Genomic DNA, 22,201 nt, shown 5'->3' on the forward strand with positions numbered 1-22,201 from the left:
ATCAGATTGCACTTAAACAATAAACTCCTAGTGCTAAGTACTAAATATACTGTACTTTTGTCTGTGCAAAAATGGGACAGTACCCTGTCTGACCAGAAGAGGGCAGTATCTGAGTGACAGATACAACAGTGAGCATGACGACCAATCAGAAGGTCAATGTCACTGATTCAAGTTTCAGTTCTATTCCAGACAACCCTTTCTTAAATATATATATATATATATAAAAAATGATAATGACTGGCTGACAAAACATGATCTCTTACATAATACATCCTTCTCACAGATAATAAAGAATGTCCAGTCTCTGGTTAGCACACACACACACACTGTAAACTACTTGACCGACTTCAACTGTGCCTATTCCTGCGCTTACACACACAACTTGCCAGTTGGCGTTGTTTTGGCCCTCCTGTGAAATTAGTGACATTTCACTTACTGTACGCCCCTCTGGTTCCAAGCTTTATGACAATAAATATTCATACAAACACACTGTATCTTATTTTGAAAGGCATTGAAAGTCTTTATCCCTGACCTCACTTTTAGTTCTATTTACTTATGATTTAGTATTTATAGTATATTAACAAGGCAATATATATTTTAAAAAAATACATATTTTCAAATGGCAACACTATTCTCCACATTTTTGGGGTTTAGGTAGGTGTAGGGAAACTCCAGCTTCTTATTCCGCTCCTCAATAACATCAGACAACTCTCTCAAATCCTTCTGAAAATCAGCAACGAGCTTGCAAGGGACCTCTTCATCAAACAGATCTTCTGGGAAATGTCCCAATAGGTACTGGAAAGTTAATGTTAATGTTAAGAATGTTAAAGGAACACTGAGTAAGGTTTTCAGTTGTTTGTTACCAAAATCAACATGTCCTATTCATAAATGTGGTCTCATTCATGTATAATTACCACTAATACCAATTCAAAGCGTTGCTATTGGCTCAGAGGTCATTCATTCATTTCCAGCTAGGGACATATGCGAAATACAGCTCTGTCTTTGCCGTCTAAACGGAGAGATCATGCCTTGGGTTCATCTGCTAGATTTCCTACATTCAGTGATGTAAGTTATGAACCTGTTTTGATAACCTAACCTACCATAGTTTTGCTACAACTAGTAGCCTAGACTACCACAAAGTTGCTGAATGTATGTTATTTCAGGTTAGTTTGTAACATAGAAGTCTTTAGCTACCTATCTAGCTAGCGAACATCACTAGCCATTCCAATTTACTTCCCATTATTTATTTTGTGTCCGAAAATGTATTTTATTGGCATCACACACAAGCAATGACAATAGAGAACAGTTTTTGTTTTGACTAGGTGACTGGAACTAGGGCCATCATCTTGGTAGATTCGCAACGATATGAGCTGTTGTAAAACCTTGCAACTGCAACTAGCTAATCAATGCTTTGCGACGGCTTGACATGATTAAAGATATTCTTTTAACATAATCAACTGAGTATATTTGTTGTTATGTATAACAACAAACTATGGAAATCAGAAAAGTGTCAGTCGTTATCAACCGGCGTAATATAATGAAACACACAAGAAAGATATTCAGAATTTTAAAAATATTGATATTGTTTCACTTTTTTTTTTAATTGAATTGAATTGAATCTCAGTGGAAACATGATTAAGCACTTGAACATTAAGCACTTGATATTGAACACTCACCTGATCTGTAAATGTTTTGCTCAGCAGGCTCAGGACAGCCATGCCATTCACCGTCGTACCTATATCAGGTAAGGTCTCCAGAATGGTGTTCATCGTGGTCTGGCCTTTCTCCTTAGGAGGAGGCTTTCTGAGGGCAGTGGGGTAGTTGGGCATCCAGCCGCCAAAGTCAAACTGCACGGGTGAATTGAACGAAGGATTGTTAAGACATAATTTAAAAAAAAGAAAAGGAAAATGGATGTTTTGGTGAAAATGCTGACTTTAAATACAGACTATGGTAAATCCACAAACTAGCATTGTTTATGCCACATTTATAGCACAATATGGTATAAACAGTCTTCTTGTCATTTGGATCAGATATTCAAGGGTGAACTTGTCAACTATTTCAACTTAATAAACCCGTTTAGAAATCATTTGGATGATTAAATATCTGCTTCGGTGACTTTAAATACAGACTATGGTAAATCCACAAACTAGCATTGTTTATGCTACATTTATAGCACAATATTAATAATGATATTAATAATGTGTTGGTATAAACAGTCTTCATTGCGTTTGGAAATGGAAGTAATCAGTGATGATGCTAGCTGGACATCTTCTTTTTGCAATTAAAAGTGAATGATGAGCCTGGTAACCACCTGCCTGCCTGGTGTCCTACTCAAAGGGCGCTTCTCATTCATCTTTTTATCTATCCTCCCTTCCTTGCTTCCTCGGTCCTCCGGTTAGTTCCCACTGATCTATAAAGAACACTGGATAGACTATTCCATTGTTGCCCTCCATCATTCTTTATGTAGATCAGTGGGAAGAAGCCGGAGGACCGAGGAGAGAGGTTGAGAAGGGGCCATCGTGTGTGATGTGTGTGGTAGTACCGGCAGCACGGCGTCCTAGTACCAGTGTTTTGCTAAATATTAGTCAACTTTTGAAAGGGCAATCATTTTATAATCGTACCCAAACAGATGCACAGAAAACTTTGTAAGAAATTACCTGTCCGTTGTTGACAGCAGCATGTTGGGCAGATGCCGTGAAGATCGCCATGGTAACAAACTTAACGACATCGCTCACTGTGTGAAAACACTCAGGTATGCCTGTGGAGGAATCAGACGTTGACATGCAGGTTAAAAAAAACACAACACAAAACAAAAAACAACTTAATCAGCATAAAAGTGCATTGACATCTAGCAACATCTAACATCTAACATCAGAACACAGTAAAATTAACTTGACTCCATACAGTCATGACAACACAAAAAATTGGCAGCCAATTGATCCTTGTGGGCCACTGATCCTTTACATTCTGACTTCTTCGTGAAATCCTGTTTTCCCCATGAAAGTGTTGGGTGACATTTACCAAAATATCTTTTGAAATATCTTTTAGAGTTTATGAAGTCTTCCTTTATTCATACAGTTTCGGTCTCGTATTCCTAAAGACAGCATTGCTGCACACACCTGTGCTGCTCCTTCCCAGGAATCCGCTGGTGAAAATCTCTCTGATCCAGCTCTGCAGTTCTGTGTCCTTCTGCACATGCTCATCAGATGTGTAGTAATGTTGCACGACTCCTTCAGCGTACCTGCAAATGACACCATGATTCAGTGTCTAATGTAGTTGCACACGCGCACACACACACACACACACACACACACACACACACACACACACACACAAAAAGGTCACACACTAATATTTTGTTTGGACTTCAGCTTTGATTTTGACACAATCTCTGGGGCATCTGCAATGACACAACATATATTTCCATCCAGCTTTGCATTCAGTTTTCACCAAGATCTTATATTGATGACAAGAGAATCGGATCACAGCGCAAAGTCTTCAATAGCGCATCCCAAAGATTCTCAATGGGGTTAAAGGGATATTCCGCCATTTTTGGAAATACGCTCATTTTCCACCTCCCCTCGAGCAAAACAATCGATATTTACCTTGTTCCCATTCATCCAGCCATTCTGTGAGTCTGGCGATACAACTTTTAGCTTCAGCCTAGCATAGATCATTGAATCGGATTAGACCATTAGCTTCTCGCCTGCTAGCTTCATGTTTAAAAGTGACTAAAATTTCTGGTAATTTTCCCATTTAAAACGTGTCTCCTCTCAAGTTAGAAAATGCAATAAGACCAACTGAAAATGAAACCTGGCGTTTTTCTAGGCTGATTTGACATGGAACTACACTCTCATCTGGCGTAATAATCAAGGCAACTTGCACACTACTGGCACTACTACTGCTTGTTGTCTATGGGGACTATTTTCAGATGCTGCGTACGATATCACTGCGCCTATGGTCCGTTTGCAAGTTGCCTTGATTATTACGCCAGATGAGAGTGTAGTTCCATGTCAAATCAGCCTAGAAAAACACCAGGTTTAATTTTCAGTTGGTCTTATTGCACTTTCTAACTTGAGAGGAGACACGTTTTAAATGGGAAAATTACCAGAAATCTTAGTCACTTTTAAACATGAAGCTAGCAGGCGAGAAGCTAATGGTCTAATCCGATTCAATGATCTATGCTAGGCTGAAGCTAAAAGTTGTATCGCCAGACTCACAGAATGGCTGGATGAACGGGAACAAGGTAAATATCGATTGTTTTGCTCGGGGGGAGGTGGAAAATGAGCGTATTTCCAAAAATGGCGGAATATCCCTTTAAGGTCTAGACGCGGAGGTAACGGTAGAAAGTAGAAGCCATCAGGCAACTACTATTCAAACTAGATGTACCGCATAGCGGTACAAAATATGACCGCTGCTCAGTTCTGTACATTCTCTCTTCAAAAATAAAGTGTGTAGGTGTGTGTGTGTGTGTGTGTGTGTGTGTGTGTGTGTGTGTGTGTGTGTGTGTGTGTGTGTGTCTGTGCATGTGTGTGCATGCGTGTGTGCATGTGCATGTGTGTGTGTGTGTGTGTGTGTGTGTGTGTGTGTGTGTGACAGCCCTTCGCTCAATAGCACCATCTACAGGCTAATGGGTGTACAGTCACTAAATGTACACATAAATTGAATTATTATGAATTATTTTATAGCCCCCCATGGATGAAATTCTACAAAACTTGGCATACTCCCAGAGAGGATGTCAGGTTAATCATACACATGAAATTTGGTGCAGTTCATAATATTTCATTTGAAGATAGGGGCAAATGCGATTAAAGCAATATAATATTGCACTTTCATTTTTTACCATGGGGGTGCAAATCACAAAAGACTGGTGGTAACACTTTACTTGACGGGTTCGTTCATAACATTCATAGCAGCTGTCGTGAACTGCACATGAAGCATTCATGACTGTTTCATGAAACATGACTCAACATTAATACCAACCCTTTCATGAATGTGGAAGACAAAACGTCAAAAACGTGTCAAAATAAAAGTCCAACAATTGCAAAGCAGCATTGCTGTCTTGTTTTAGCCATAAAATATTCAGGAGATGTTTACAAACGCTGGAGAGGATTCATAATACCTATATGGATTACTAGATTGTTGGATTTTTATTTTGACAAGTTTTCGTCGTTTTGTCTTCCACATTCATGAAAGTGTTGGTATGAATGTTGAGTTATGTTGAGTCATGAATCAGTCATGAATCCTTCATGTGCAGTTCATGACAGCTGTTATGAATGTGTTATGAATGAACCCGTCAAGAAAAGTGTTACCAGACTGGTTGATGCCAAGTTGATGCGGGCTCTTGAGACCAACATGCTATACACATTTTGTCATCCTTGGTGCCACGGTTCAGGTTATCCTGGCTAGCGCCTACCACTTCTCAAATGAGACGTGGTCTGGCAACCAAACGTTCATTTTCTCGTAATGCCCAGATCCGTTCATTGGGCGCCATAAATGTCTAGATCTGTGCATAGCTCATCATCGTCTTGCTTTCCCCCCTGTTCTGTGATTGGTCCCCTGTCTCAGGCAAACATTAGGGCCGTAGTTTCCAGACTGCCTTAGCAGGGTGAATCAAATCACGCGCAAGGCAGCGTGGGAACACCCAGGCTAGTTATTTAGGAAAAACTCTATTTTTTTTGGAGGGGGTGGAGTGGCCCCCAGTGACCAAACAAAATGTTTCCCTAAAAGTCTACTGGGGCTACATGCCCACCAAGTTTCATGTGCCCCGGTGTTGCAATGTCTCAGGAATCGTTGACTAACATTCAGATGACTGGAGAAAAAAAAAAAGAAACTTTGACAATCCCTATATGACCGCTATGCTAGCTAACTCCTGGTGTACTTACAAACTTTTCAGTGCCTCGTTTTATGAATACTGACCCTATTTGTTGTAGAAGTTTGGTACCATTGCGGGCTTTATTGGTTTGGTCATTTACGACATACGTCATCGGATCCATTGGCACCTGCACTAAGCCATTTGGCCTATAGCGCTAACTTAGAGTGGACCCTAGGGTGAAATCACTCTTAAACAATTCCTTTAAACGAGGACTAGCGCTTCAGCAACAGCCTCTATTGTTAATCTTACTTGTGGATGATGTTCCACAGTTCTCTGCCGTCATCTCTGTAGTAGTAGTTGGGGACGTCCTCCAGGCCTCTCTCAGAGATGTCGTCAGGCAGACAGAGAGAGCTGTAGGTCAGGGAGGAGGTGGCACGTTGCAGCAACTTGTCCAATGACTTCCCACCAATGCCGGCATTCTAGGATTATACATAATAAATTCATAAGGTTAAAGCATAAAATACCAGTTTCCATAAAATGATGATCAAACATGAGTTGAAATGAAAACTGTCTTTATAATACATTAATTTCTTTAAAGTTTCATTATTTGTACCAAGGTAATGGATCCATCGTCGGAAATCAATTGACTTCTTGCCAGGATATTGATGTGGAGTGTGTAGCGTGTGTGGGGAATGAGGAGCTACAGTACAAGGAAAACAGTTACAGTAAGAGAACAATCAGCATATGATATACTGACAGTGTGTACCTGTTAAGACAGTACACAGCATATCCAAAATTCATCTGATTAGCCAATGTAATGCTACATTCTAATCAATGAATTGTTTGTTGATAGACCTCATACCAGCTAATGCATGGCAGATTCCATACCTTGAAAAGGGGGTGCGGGGAGGGCAGGTTCCGGAACGTCGCCATGGTGATCACCTCAAACAAAAGGTGAGTTCTCAGCAGGTGGAAGTCGAGCTCTTGCACACTGAACTCTGCGGCCCGCACAAAGATCTTAGCCAGCAGCCAGTCATGCTTGGGGTCGGAGGGCAGGAAGATGGGGTTCTCAGGTCCAGGGGTTTGCCCTAGCTGTGGAGAAATGACAAATCCATGAAACTAGAATAGTGTGATGTTAATACACAGCGCAAACAAACTGTATTAAACTCTGGGAACTGATCATCAAGCCAGATGCGTACGATAATCAGTGTGTCATTTTTAAGTTATCTAGGCTCCTGAAGTGTGAGACAGCCCCCCCTCGCACAAATATGGAGGCCCAGAGGAAAAAGAAATTCAAAGATCAGATGTTTGGTTGGTAGGGTTGTTAATGAATAATCGAATGTCGAATAATGTTTGTTAAGAATTTATTCGACTAAAATAAATGCCTAATGAATAATCGTTTTAGTCTCACGCAATATGAGAACAGCAACATTTTCCGGTAGCCTATTTTGCGCGCATGACAAAAACAAGCAGAGACGAAGCGAGCGAGGAAAAGTGCTGGACCTCTTCTTTATTTAGGGGCTCATGGGAACGGGGTACCTAGTAAAACGTAAGCAGGAAGTGTTGTGGTTAGAACAACGTGAAGTGCGAGAGTTAGAGAAGTGTGTGTTATGTTAATGAATGCGGGAGAACTGTTTTGTGAAGCATCTCCATGTTAAACGAAAAGAAGCCTATTAAACCGGTATTCCGAGACATCAAGCCTCTTAATTGTTTCATCACCAATATACCACTAGGATAACCCGTGTTTGAACGATTACCTCGCAAGCTGCCGGCAAGTGAAAGATATCGGGCCGACCGGCAAGGTAACAAAATGTTCATCCGACCATAAACGAAACCATAACCGGCGATGACCAGTGAGCATTGCAATCGCTAGCCTACATGTTCAAATAGGACCTACGTCGGATGGCATAATGCCCTGTAAAATAAAGTGTTGTAAACAACTTATTTCTTGTTAAAGGTTTTTTTTTTAATATCATCGTTAATATCAATTGTGTGCGTGTTGTACATGTGGGAGTGATGGGTGGGGGCAAATGTTTACACGGCTCTGAATGCCATGTGACGTCATGATTTAGCAAATAATCGATTAATTGTTCAATAACGTTATGATTAGTCGAACATGAAAATTCATCTAAAGTCCCAACCCTATTGGTTGGTCTTACCTAAATCAGCTCAATTTCGCCTAAACAATTGAGATCAATGGAACCCAAACCAAGACTGGCTTTTTGTAACTGTAACATTAATTCAAATGAATTTCACTTTAATTCAGAGTCTACTTGTGTTTGAACTGCATGTATGCATTCTTCCATTTTGTTAACTAGAAGAACATCATTTACATCAACTACCTTTTTTGGTAACACTCCATAATAAGGGTCCTTAATAAATAGCAAACTAATCATTAACTAACCCTTTGTTAATATTTATTAACTGTTACTAAAATATCTATTTGCCACAAGTTAATGTTTTTTTCATCATTAATTAAATATTAGTTGTTTGCATATAATCTGTATGTTAATGTTTTAACAAATGGAAAACAATCTATTAACTAATATTGTATTAATATTTGTTAATAGTTAACTAAATGTATTTTTGGCACAAATTAACAATTATTTCTTCCATCATTAAATGTTAAATGTTTATTTACAAACTATATGTTAATATGAAAGTTAATGACATATTATTATTTAACTAATTGTTATTAAACTGTGTTTCTACCTATCCCAATATGAACCACTCCTTATAGGACCCTTGAAGTAATTGGTTAAGCTTAATTAATATATTAGTAATATATAACTATCAGTATGGAGGACCCTTATAATAAAGTTGGTTAAGTGTAATTAATATATTAGTAATATATAACTATTAGTATGGGGGACCCTTATAATAAAGTTGGTTAAGCTTAATTAATACTTTAGTAACATATAACTATCAGTATGGAGGACCCTTATAATAAAGTTGGTTAAGCGTAATTAATGTATTAGTAATATATAACTATTAGTATGGGGACCCTTATAATAAAGTTGGTTAAGCTTAATGAATACATTAGTAATATATAACTATCAGTATGGGGACCCTTATAATAAAGTTGGAACAGTAATTATTAATCATTTACAAATATTTATTATAACATTTATCAACGATAGCAAATATTTTACACTGGATCTCTCTCACTGGAAATGAATGATCTCAGCACACATTGTTGGGAAGGAGGATGAAAATGCTTTATTCATAAAGTCAAAGAACTCTCAAATAGCTTTTTGCTTTCTACTGGAACACTGACCACTGATGGTTCACCTGATGGTCTCCTGGAACACTGACCATGTAAACGCAGTCAATGATAGTTAAACTGATCAAAAAAGATTAACTAGAATGACAACAGAATGTATAAAATATTAAATAAACAGAGAAAGAGCGAGTGGGTTCAACCAGAGAGTGAGAAAAAGAGAGAAAGACAGAAAGTGTTAGTGAGGAAAGGACTTGGAAATGGAAATGTTGGTTTGGATGGAGTTGATTAGGCTAAGTGGCGTCGGTTAGCACACCCGTGATCGAAGCAGTTTCTTCCTTTAATTTATTTTATTGCGTTGCCTTCAACAATTGCCATACAACAATAAAGTTATGTGTGGTCTGTAAGGAACCAAAGAAGCCATCATTAGTAATACGGTCACTGTACCACATAATCACTGTCTAATAAACAAGGCAGGCCACATGTTAAACTAAGCACCCCGTTTGCATCCAATGCTCATTGGCAATTTACTGTCACATAAAGATAGCCTAAATTAACTGAATAGCTGATATCTTTGTTATATTCTATGAACATAACCATATCTCAATCACACACACAACATAAGACAGGATACATGCATTGACATTACTAACCAAAGTGAAAGTTTCCCTCAAGGCTAATCTCCGCTTAGCATAACGCTAAGTTAGCATTCCAAACGAACATGACACACATCCATATCCCACCAAAAACAGGCCCTACACAAGACTCAGCCTAAGTATCTCGGTTACTTTCACTTACTTCGTGTTTTGCACGCACACAAGGTGTTCACACAACTCAAACTGTAGGCAATAGGCAGCAAACTCGTTCAGTGATAGCTGCTAACATAATGGCATGGACTCCACCAACGCTGTAACTAACATGAGGCTAAAGTACACAGGAGGACGTTTCTAGGCAACCACACCCTCTACAAAATAAGAGTCCATACAGAGTGGGAGAGACAGAGCACAAGAAAGAGGGAGACTATGAGAGAGAAAGACAGAATGAGAGACAGGCAATAGAAACGGGCAAAAATAAAATAAAAATAATAATGTCCTCTTTGCATACAGTATTGATTTGCACTGACTTCTTTAGTGTAGGCTAGTTTTCGCATCAATTTGCTAGCCTACATCTTTCAGGACCTTGGTGAACCTTGTGAGTTTCCAGTGTGAGACTGATAGTTAGTTAGCCTACTAATATATCAATTAAGCTTAACCAACTTTATTCTAAGGGTCCTATGAGGAGTGGTTCATATTGGGATGAAGGCAGAAACACAGTTTAATAACAATTAGTTAATAATAATATGTCATTAACTTTTATATGAACATATAGCCTAGTTTGTAAATATACATCTAACATTCTAATGTAAGAAATATAACTGTTAATTAGTGCCAAAACAACATTTAGTTAACTATTAACACAATATTAGTTAATAGATTGCTTTCTATTTGTTAAAAACATTAACATACAGTTTATATGCAAACAACTAATATTTAATTAATGATGAAAAAAACATTAACTTGTGGCAAATAGATATTTTAGTAACAATTAACAAATATTAACAAAGGGTTAGTTAATGATTAGTTTGCTATTAACAAAGGGTTAGTTAATGGCTAGTTTGCTATTTATTAAGGACCCTTATTATGGAGTGTTACCCATTTTTTAATACTTTTTTTCATTTCCCTGTGTTTACCTGTATGGCGATGGGCAGCATCTTGCCCTGAGGGTTGCAGTAGAGCAGAACCAGGGGAGCGGTGAGATACTGCTGCCTGCCAGCAACTACATTTCCCACAAGCCCATCCAGCATCTTGTAGTCACACAGGAAGATGTTGCCTTTCTGAGTGGTTTAGATGTAGATGAGGGAAAACAATAAATAGGAAGTAAATATAGAAAAGAGTTTAGCATCAGACATAACATAAACTAACTTCACACATTAGAAAAGGACATTATTCTGTTGACCCCTTTTTCTGCAAACATACAGTATATGATTGAAGCTACCCTTTTTCAAAGTATTTTTTCCTACTTTTTTGGGATTATCTGGAAACTGAAACTATAAGACAGGTAAGTTATTTGCTGATTTTTTTTCTCTACAAACATTAATGATTGAAGCTTCACTTTTGGTCAGGCTACCTTTCCATAGAAATTGTGTGGTAGGAGCAGGCTTGACTCAGTCTCTTGTGTCTCTTTTTAGAGTGCTAGGCCAAACTTATATGTTACATCAAAGAAGAAAAAAAAGACAAATGTGCTTATTGCTCAGACGTGTTTAGGCTTAGCACCTTCCTCAGTGTGCTCGGGAGTGCAATAAACATGTTTGTAAGCAAATAGGGCTCGGGATCATGACGTGAAAACTTCGCGGGCGCAGCCATATTGGCAGCCTCATTCCTTAGTTTACTATGGATTACTATGGATTTACTCCCGCCTATTAGTGTGGTCCTGTTACTTAGTTTTTGCCTTCTTGGTCGTATGTTGCTGTGTAGTGGGGTGTAACAGCGCCACCCATGATCGCAAGAGGAAAATAATCACTAATACTACATTTCTGCTTCTTGTCTTCTGCATCTAAATGAATGGATATTACGTTCTGTGCACTACCAAAATGGACACTACCAAAATGGTGCACTACCATTTTTTCTTCTTTCATGCTACCTTTCCACCAACTTGTATGAATATTGGACCAATGATTTATACTGTATGCAATTCAAAATTCAAAATAATAATAATAAAAAGATGTCTTTCAGCAAATGAAATGGAATTATCCACTGAATTCTTTTCACTGTTGCCCAATGCGTTGCCTACCGCTATCTCTGCCTCCAAGGTGTATTCTCCGAGAAGGCCTTTGACCATCTCCTCAGTGACAGGGAAGTTCTCAGGCAGCTCTGAGCAGCGCTGGATCAGCATGGGGTTGAGGCCATTCAGGAACTGGTAGCCAAAGAACTCGTCCTCGTCCCAGTGGTCCTCTACGTATTCTGCAAAGCATTCCATGTCAGAACATTTGCAACAGATACAGCCAGTTCTATGTTCCTATCCGATTCGAAATAAGGACGAGTACCGATGGTTGTGTTTGTGATGTCACAAAGGATCTGGTGCAGCTGGTCGATGCTTTCCCAGGAATCTCTGTTGCCAGATAATCCATTGAGCTTCAGCGAAATTAACCTACATACATTAGATGACACACACACACACACACACACACACACACACACACACACTTCAACTTTTGATCCATAATGAAAACTGTAATTGTGAACATATTTTTCTAGTCATAAAATATGCATTATTGTGAATGTTGAAGGAGGCAACACCCATTTACTTCAATATGTTAGAAAATCAAAAAAAAGAAAGAAAAAAACACTTAGAAGCTTACTGCTTTCCTGCCGTATAAGAGAACTCTGTTTTTTTCGAGAAAGAGAATCTGAGTTCCTCCGGCAGAAGAAGAGGAGATTCGTAATTGATTGCCCGGGGGAGGCTCTCAGCATACACACTCCACCTGTGAAAAGTATGCACAGTGGAATTGGCGAGGATACTTTAACTTAGCGCCACTTGAACACAGACACTTTGCCGCCCGTCACGCTGAATTTGTTTTGGTGTGTTGCCCACGAACCTAATTAGCTTCTGTCGTCCTTCTAGCTGACTCGTCCTTGCCTTTTGGGCGATTGGATTGGTGTCCTGGAACACGAGTGAAGCTGAAGTAGAAATGTGATCCCATGATAAAGGTCAATATTAATTGACTGACAACTTGTTCCAAATTGTGACAGTATGAACATGTTACATGTGTGTGATAGGCTAGAGCTAGAAAGACTAGTTGCTCACTAATGTATTCCCCCCTTTTTTTCTGTGTTTATACAAACAATACACCAAAGTGTAACAGTGTGTGTGTGTGTGTGTGTGTGTGTGTGTGTGTGTGTGTGTGTGTGTGTGTGTGTGTGTGTATGTATGTGTGTGTGTGAGAGAGAGTGTGTGTGTTTTCTCAGAACATTTCCAAGAATGCATAACTGAAATGTCAGTTGCAGCAGTAAATGTCAATGGAGGCCACGACCTGACAGGAACGCCTACCTTTGGCAGGTCTTAACACAACAGTCTCGTCGCAGCCAAGCCAGCGGTAACAAGGAAACAAAATGTCTTCCCCCTCAGGCGTCTTCACGGTGATCCTATCACAGAACCAGTGGTTGTCAAGGCCTAAAAATGCCTTGGTGCGGAGATTTAAATAGATGAGTTCACCCAGGGACGATTTACTCTCCAACGTGAATGTCCGCACCTGTATAAATATATGGAGATGGAGTATTATTAAAGTAAATATATGTTCGATACATGACTTGGTTCGCAAAAAGACATGTACAGATATTCTGATAAACATTAAAGCAACACTAAAGAGTTTTTTTTACCTTACAATAATGTTTCCATGATTCATTCATTTCAGTGGTTCATCAATTTGTAACAGGGTGAACGTCACTTTTGCATTCGCTTTGCGGCCCTTTATCGGCTATCTCTGCACTAAAGTTTATCAGATCGGGTAGCGGATCAGTAGTTTGATGGAATGAGACAAGTTTGACTTGCTTTGATGTTGCAATACATAATACTTTCATTCAATCATGCAACATATACTCTACCTTGTCTGTGTGGACATTGTTATTTTGCCGGTGCTGGATAAACAAATAGTTTGCATGTGAGGAAAAGTGCTTGCTTGTGGCCTAATGTAATGTAATCAGTTTTCTTCGCCAAGGTTTCTCCTTTAAATCATGCCTTTTTTAATTAATCTGATCAGACTTCAAACTGATTAAGGATACCGGAGCAGCAGAGACGTTTTCTAAGACTTAATGATTAAAAATGAATAAACTGTGAATAAAAAAATAAAAACTGTGTTGCTCCGGTATTCTTAATCAGTTTTAGTTTGTCCCCTGCCGTGGATGCACCAGTTGTAGCCTACTATCCCTTTTTCAAAATCAGAATCAGAATCAGCTTTATTGGCCAGGTTTGCGTAAACAATCAAGGAATTTTACTCTGGTTAATCCGGTTAAATTACGTCACTTTGCTTGAAGTTCATGATTTTTAAAAAGTTATTTAAGAAAATGAATTAATTCTTTCAAAATAAACAAAAACAAATCTGTGCTACCTAGTAAGAGTTGCTGCAGCTAACAGCTAGACCGTACGGTACAGGCAGCTGGAGAGGACATCTTTAAAATCATGCGTCTGGAGTTTCTTTTTGTTCTCTTGCATTAAAGGGGAGCTATGCAGGATTAATGCACCTTAACTAAACAGCTTTAGAAACATTGGAATGCAATGGTATTATGTCTTTTATCGGGTTGAATGGTGGCCGTTTCGCTTCCACCTAGTGCCTGTGAGTGGAAAAACATCCCTAGCAACTTTAGGCTAGTGGGTCAGTGGGTCACTGCACTGACAAACAGAAAGTCTCGCAGCCTCGCGATCATGCTCATGAAACAGCAGACTGACCGATTGAGGAGTGTTGTAAAATATACACACCAAAGTTGTTGGGGAAACTCTGCAACTTGCGGGTGAAAAGCGAGAAAACAGCTAATTAATTGCCCAAACTGCATAGTTTCTATTTAAATGCCCTTACCGATCCATTGCAAAAGCCATGAGAGAAAAAGCGCTTGTGCAGATTCTCCTCCTGGCTCTCAGCGTCAGCTCCACGCAGTTGGACGTAAACGTAGCTTGTGGTCCCAGAAAAGGGGCGACTTCCTGTGTGCACCATCACTGTGTAGCTCGCCATGGCTATTCTGCAAAGGAGAGGACGCAGATTACAACTCAGATGTGCTGGAGAGAGAGAGAGAGAGAGAGGAAATGTGTGTGTGTGTGTGCAGGCGCGAGCGTGCGTGCGTGTGTGTGTGTGTGTGTGTGTGTGTGTGTGTGTGTGTGAGAGAGGGAGAGTCCCTATTATCATTCTTTCACAGTGTTGTTGTAAGATGCATGATAGCCTTTGTTGCTAAAATGAGCAGGAAGGAAGAAAAACAAAGCCAAAGCGCAGCTTTTCTGACATGCACAGACATGTGCACATTTGAAATGGTATGGGATATCCTGATGGTACTGTACTGTGCACCATGTGCCCACAATGCGGTGTATGTGAACGCCTGTAAGAGTGTAAATGTGGCACTGAAGTGCCGCTTAAAATATCCTGTTTTACTCACGTTCCTATCTTCATGTTAGCGTGTATTTTGGTAAGCGATTAGATGTCTTACCTCTATATCGGTACAGGCAGACAGACAGGCAGACAGACAGACAGACAGACAGACAGACAGACAGACAGACACAGACTCACCTTCGTAAATATCTTTTTGTCGTTCAAAAAGAATGTGTGCTGTTGTGGCGTACAGGCAGACCAAGTGGGAAGAGATGTCGTCTGAGAAGAGATGCAAAAGTCCCCTTCTTAAATACTCAGATGCAGCATACCTATCTGCCTACCCCTTGACATTCCTTGAACTGGTTGAACTGATTGAGCCTTTGATGCCATCTTGCCACACCAGGCTGTGCAATTACACTGAGCCACACCCCCTCATTACCTTGATATACCGAGCCAGTGCCAAACAGCATTTTTTTTAAATGTCACTGCAGGTTTTTTTTTTTTTTACGTCTCTGCAGTCTACACATTATAGTCCTGCGTGTACGCCATTGACAAATCCTCATACCAGCAAAGGACTGCAAACACATCTGTTTTTTTTTATTTCCATATTTCCGGTACACACAAGTGATGTTAAATCCAAGTGGTATAGGTAGGACATTTCACACAAGTGATGTTCGATCCAAGTGGTATAGGTAGGACATTTCACACAGTGGCCAATGAACAACCAAGCCTGTTTACTGTCAAAACCAACGATCACTGACAAAACTAGCAAACTAACATCACCAACAGAACAGCCTTCAAGGCCATTTCAGGCACCTTCATTCATACCCCCCCCCCCCCCCCACCCCACACACACACACACACACACAAACACACACAAACACACACACCCTGCAGCTCTTCCTCTTACCCCCCCAAAACCCCCCCTCCCCCTCCCCTCCTCCCCATGCACTTTAAAGCTTTTTGCACTAAGGTTAGTGCAACCCCCCACCAAATGTGCAGGTTTCCAGGGTTTACACCCTGCCTGCCATATAGGGGGAGTGGCATAGGAATTTTGCAATTTACTGGAAGGAGCACAGACGTTGTTTGCTTGTTTGTAATTCTATTTGCATAATTTCAATTTCAATTTAATTTGAACGGGACAATGTGCAATTTATATATAAATGTGAACATTTGATGCATTGCACCAGAGTTAGCCTTAGGCTAGTTTTCATCTGCAGTCCCACAGAAAGGACAGATACAAATACAACATCTTAAGGAGACAAACATCACATAAATAAAAAATAAAAACAAGTAACAAGTAGCAAAGTATTATGTGTTGTCACAGGTGCATGCACCACATAATCAATGTACACACACACACACACACACACACACACACACACACACACACACACACAATGGAAAGAAGAGTGATGCTGAGAGTTGCAAGGAGTGATCAACTAGTAGTATGTGTGCATTGTTGTGTAATTTTTAAGTGATTTTTTAGATTAGCTTTGAAACTACCTAACAAACCACAGGTTTTTACAGTGTCCTGGATGATATTCCATTGGGTAATGGCTTTAAAAGAGAAGGCTGCCTGCCCAAAGGCTGAAGAGCGAAAGGGTACAGTGCAGTTGTGTACAGAAGCTATTCTAGTCGACCTTACAGAACCAGCTGGACGGTGAGATACAAACTTTCCCAAACAGGTAGGAGCCAGGCCTTTTAGAATTTTGTAAACTGTACACAGATTGGAAAACACTCTAAAATTTGAAAAAGTGAGAAAATGATGTTTGTGTAGTATCCCACAGTGGTGGTACCTTAGTGGCTTTTTGCAGTGATGGGCAGTAGCTTCACTACTTGTAGCGAAGCTACTAGCTTAGCTACATTTCTCAGTAGCTTGGTGGTAGCGTAGCTATTTTCTGAAGCAGATAGCTTTTCAGTAGCTTAGCTGTTTTTATGACCATGTAGTGCTGTAGCTTTTACAGAAGCTACATTTTCCAGAGCATTTGTGGAGCTCACAAGTTTAATATAGCTTGTGGTAAAAAATAAACTGAATGGGTAGGCCTAATTGTACTTTTAAACGTAGCACCAACATTTCAGCCAAGTGGAATGAAACTGGGATAATCAAGAGGTGAAGCTTATAGAGGTGAAAACCCACCCAACAATGAAATACTTAGAATATAGAGTTAAGAGCTTGAGTAACCCTAGAAATGTAGCTTTAAGTTTATCCTGCAAACTTAAGAAATGGGCAAATCTAATTTGGACCACATATGCACACTCGCTCAGTATAGGCCCTACCTTCCTTTCACTACATGGAGCCTGTTTTTCTCATTGATTTTGGTTATTGTTTTTGAACTGAACATATGTTATAGCCCACATGTGTACACCAAGATAATTAAGTTACTGTATCTTATATGCTGAATTATGACTGGGTCATTGCCATATCACTGACATGTCATGAAGCTGGTTCACTTTATTGGTTTATGTTCATTGTTTAGTAAATTACAAAGTAGCTTCTGATGTAGTAAGCTACTTTTGTGAAATTTATGTAACTTAGCTTGCTACATTTTGTCCTTAGGTAGCTTTTGTGTAGCTAAGCTTAATTTAATACAGAGTAGCTGGTAGCTTAGCTCACTACATTTTCTAAGTAGCTTGCCCATCACTGGCTTTTTGTCAAAGACTTTCAGCGCCTGTTTGTACAGGGATTCTAAGGGCCTGATGGTTGTTGGACTGGCCTGCCCCCAACAGGTGATACAGTATGAGATGTGTGAAAAAATGAGGGCATGGAGAAATATCTTTGCAGCCTCGGTGGAAAGAGAGGATCTTATCTGTCTAAAATTTGCTATGTTATATTTGATATTTTTAGTCATTTTCTTAATGTGTTTTTTGAAATTGAGATGTGAGTCTAATGTAACCCCAAGATATTTAAATTCAGTGATAGTCTCCATTTGTTCACCCTTAATGCAGATGTTTACACCTGGGGTGTGAAGCTTGGTTTTGGAGAAGAACATGCCTTTTGTTTTACTTACATTTAAAGTGAGGCAAGATTGGTCTAGCCACTCAACCACTCCATCCAGGGCACTGGCTAGTTTCTCAGCTGCAAGCTGAGCTGATTTAGCATGTGTGTACAGGACAGTGTCGTCTGCATATAGTTGTACCTCTACACCATGACAGTACTGTGGCAGGTCATTGATGTATATACTAAAAAGTAGAGGGCCTAACACAGATCCTTGAGGTACACCCATTGTGCACTTCAGGTTGCTAGAGCATACATCTTTGATCTTCACACACTGTGTTCTGTTGGATAGGTATGAGGATATCCAAGCAAGTGTGTTAGACGAAAGTTTGAAGTTGCTGAGTTTGGACATTAGAACATTGTGATTAACAGTGTCAAAGGCTTTACGCAGGTCCAAGAATACAGCTCCAACAACTCCTCCTTTGTCAAGGTGTGATCTAATTTGCTCAGTTAGGTGTAGGATGGCTGTTTCTGTGGAGTAGTGTTTTCTAAAGCCAAACTGGGCAGGGTTTAAACCAGGGTTGCAGATGTTAATGTGGTCAGTAAGTTGTTTTATGACCACTTTCTCTGCAACCTTAGAGACAACAGGCAGTATGCTTATAGGTCTGTAGTTAGTGACTAGATGGCGGTCTCCAGATTTGAAGATAGGGGTCACAATTGCATGTTTCCAGTCAATGGGAAAAAAACTGTGTGATATGGAAAGATTTACTAAGTGAGTAATAGGAGGAGTTAGAGTAGCAGCATTGTTTTTAATGAACACTGTGTTCTGGTGGAAAGCATCACTGCTTTTTGAATTCCTTAAGGAGCATATCACTGTCTTTACTTCTTCTTCACTGACTGTTCCTAGGTCGAAGCCCTGCCCAACAACATTAAAATTGTTGTTCTGTTTTGTAACTCTAAAACTGTTTCCTAGCTCCTGGACAGATTCAATAAAAAAGTGATTGAATGTAGAAGCAATTGTAGCGTTATTATCTATTGTCTTGCCCTGGACAGTGAGCTGGATGTCATGTGAGTGATGTTGAGCTCTCCCTGTCAGACTGTTAATACTTTTCCAAATGTCTTTGCTGTTACCTTTAGCCTCATTCATGAGATGAAGAAAAAAGTGTGATTTAGCTAGTCTCAGTTCCTTAATCACTTTGTTCCTTAAACTTTTGTAAGTCAAAATGTCGGTGTCTCTTTTGGTCTTAATGGCCCTTTTTAAGGCAGTGTCTCTGGTTTTCATCAATTGCCATAGGTTTTCACTGAACCAAGGCAGGTTGACTTTTTTTCTATTCTTCCTCTGAGTATTCACAGTGAACTTATCTCTGATAGCATTGATCTTTGATGTAAATAACTGACAGCTAAGCTCCAGATTTTCAGAGGATAGTATGTCACTCCAGTTTATATTTTTTATCTCATTGTCAAACAGATCTTGTTTACTTTTAGGTATATAGAGACAGTTTGAGTGGCGTGGTGTTGGTGTAGTGTTCTGAAATCTTTTTTTGGTTAATTTCCTTGCCACCAGAGTTAAGTTGTGATCAGACAAACCAGTGATAAGATTATAACATTTTGTTATCCTTTCACATTTATTAGAAAAAAATAGGTCAAGTTGTGTACTTGAGCATTTTGTTATTCTGGTTGGGCCTTTTATCAACTGTTGGTATTTGTCTGTAATGGCTTTTAGCTTTTTCCTTTTACTCTTATCTTCCCAGTTAAGATTGAAGTCCCCCATAAGAATGATTTCTTTGTTGTGATTACATTCTTTCAATACACCAGTAAATTGTTCATAGAAAGTGTCATTGGCAGTTGGAGGTCTATAAAATCCTATAATGGTAAAAGACGTTTGCTGAGACAAAACAACTCTCAGTGCTATATATTCCAGTGTAGTTGCTGCCTTAAAAAACATGCGTTCGCATTGAATACCGTCTTTCACATACATTAGTACCCCGCCCCCTTTCCCCACTGTCCTGTCTCTTCTGAAACATTGGTACCCGTCCATTGTGAAAACGCTGATGGGGGTAGAGTGTTGTAGCCATGTTTCAGATAGGCACAAAAAGTCCAAGTTTGAGCTCCCCAATAAATGAGTCAACTGTTCAGTCTTTGATACAATACTTCTGATGTTAAGGTGGCCACCGAAAAGTCCCCTCGGTTTCAGCTTCGGGTCCCAAACGACCTTTGCATGATTGACGGTCTGAAATGTTTTGAGTGAGCCCTGTTTATTGAAAGCGGGATTAGAGCGCCTCACAACATCAGGCTGATGTTCTCCGGCTGACGCTGACGTTGTGCTAGCCGGTTGCCGGTTGAGGGTCTGTTTGACGGAATTCGCAGTACAGTTGGGCCTATTTTCTTGCGAGAGTGGAACAATCAATGTTTGGAACTCACCGCTTCCAGGTGTAGGCTACAGGAACGTTCTCCGTGCTGCACCCGGGGTGAGTCCCCGACGACAGCAGCGGTGGTTGTAGTATCCAGAGCAGGAAGCGCACAGGAAAGCGCCATGTCATGGACGCCGCTCCCCAGACAGGACGAGGCAGCCAGGACACTCCATTTGGTACTGTTGTCCCCCCGCCACGAAAGGTGTCCACCATGGACACTTCCACATGCCGACGGTTGCATAACCAGAGCAGGGTTAAGATCCATACCCGGAAAGGGCAGTAGCTCGCCAGCGGGGGCCTGGTGAGGCCCTGGATTTGGTTGGATATCACCAGCCAGCAGGAGGATTGCCATCAGGTAAATTATCTTTCTGTGCAGTTGTTTTAAATTCTCAGTTCCTCGGGTGTTTGTCCGAGTCATTGGTTGGGTCGCACGGCCGTTGTTTAGGATTTGGGCGTAGGTTACATATTGGCTCCATGGGTTGAGGATAGGGTTATATTTAGAGAGACGGGTGCGCACATCCACAGATTTTCTTAAGCAGGTGCCAGACAATTTTTTTAATTTTTTGGAGCTATTGCAGTGTGCAGACCATCACTTCCACTTGAGGATAGGGTTGCCAACTTTCTGAAATCCAAATCAGGGACACCCCCCAGCCCCCCAACCCCCCAACCCAACCCGCCGCCAACACCCCTCCGGTTGCATGCGCACAGTAAGTAACACCATAAATTCACACATTTCACAGTGATAAGTTTTAAGTTTAGACAATTTTGCATGAAGTCATTTTGTTGTAGAAAAATAAATTCGTTAATAACGGTTAATATGATGCTGTTTAATTAATTTACAAATGGTGCACTGTCACTTTAAGACTCTTGCCAACTCTGCCGGCTCCACTCAGTGGCTACTGTGCCTATGGCTGTGCCCTTGCAGTTTATAAGTGATCAGGAGTGGAACTAGTCTTCACGTTTTTCTTAACGTCTTTCTAAACGTTTCTTAAAAAGGAGATATCAGTTATCAACAATGACAAGCCCGCTGGCACTCTCTCTCCCTTTCATGCGCGCAGCGCGCTCAAACCCGTTCCCAATTACGTTATGAGTACGTGAATTAGATTTGCTGCAATAGAGATTTCAAAGAGTAGGCTATCATCTTTATGTAATATGCTGTTTTGATATTGACATCGTAAATGTAAACGATCTCTAAGAAGAGTGTAAAGCAGTTTGCAGTAATGTTAACCACAACGTCGTTGCTGGAAAAAAGAAATAGCGAACAGCCCATTATAACTTGTGTGTGGCGGGCCAGATCTATATGATAAAACTAATGTATGCTTGGCGTGCCGCATTAGTTTGGACACCCCTGAGCAGTCCCGCGGCCCTTGCGGCCCACAGGTGCAAAACTGCCCTCGTTGGGGTGCTGACGGCCCAAGTTTGGGCTGACAGGCTGTGTTTGAAATACGGGACAGGAGCTGTCCCTGAAGGGACAAATCAATATTACTCATAATTCGGGAAATCCCGCGTAATACGGGACGGTTGGCAACCCTAGTTGAGGATGTAGCCGCGACGAACGTCACGTTCACAGCCGGTTTGTTGTTGGTATGAGCGACAGTTTCGCACAGGTAATGCCAGTAGTGCAAACACGTAGTTTAGAACAAGTAAACTTTGAGTTATCTTGGACAGTCTGTGCTGTTTGTATGGATATATATATATGTAACCCTTA

At 40.3% G+C, this 22,201-nt stretch overlaps 1 protein-coding gene across 1 annotated transcript; it reads right to left on the reverse strand.

The window, feature by feature from the left end:
• Positions 1 to 598: 598 nt before the first annotated feature.
• LOC134088169 (hydroperoxide isomerase ALOXE3-like) lies at positions 599 to 15,461 on the reverse strand. The gene is made up of 15 exons (XM_062542093.1): positions 15,343 to 15,461; positions 14,644 to 14,803; positions 13,122 to 13,323; positions 12,670 to 12,751; positions 12,433 to 12,555; positions 12,118 to 12,221; positions 11,865 to 12,034; positions 10,765 to 10,908; positions 6,704 to 6,907; positions 6,429 to 6,515; positions 6,125 to 6,294; positions 3,120 to 3,241; positions 2,658 to 2,758; positions 1,677 to 1,847; positions 599 to 795 (listed from the first exon to the last, which is right to left on the reverse strand). Exons 2-15 carry the CDS (start codon positions 14,794 to 14,796, stop codon positions 616 to 618), a joined length of 2,013 nt encoding a protein of 670 aa, XP_062398077.1. The 5' UTR covers positions 14,797 to 14,803; positions 15,343 to 15,461; the 3' UTR covers positions 599 to 615.
• Between the last annotated feature and the right edge of the window lie 6,740 nt (positions 15,462 to 22,201).

Source organism: Sardina pilchardus, chromosome 1 (genome assembly GCF_963854185.1).
Source record: "Sardina pilchardus chromosome 1, fSarPil1.1, whole genome shotgun sequence".
In the NCBI taxonomy this organism is placed as follows: Eukaryota; Metazoa; Chordata; class Actinopteri; order Clupeiformes; family Clupeidae; genus Sardina; species Sardina pilchardus.

Bases quoted from the DNA above. Each gene is read 5' to 3' on its own strand.
- LOC134088169 (XM_062542093.1), bottom strand. From the start codon at position 14,796: ATGGCGAGCTACACAGTGATGGTGCACACAGGAAGTCGCCCCTTTTCT. The intron at 6,295-6,428 runs GTACAAATAATG...GTATAATCCTAG, and splicing joins ACGATGGATCCATTACCTTG to AATGCCGGCATTGGTGGGAA. The intron at 796-1,676 runs GTGAGTGTTCAA...TTAACTTTCCAG, and splicing joins GCAAAACATTTACAGATCAG to TACCTATTGGGACATTTCCC.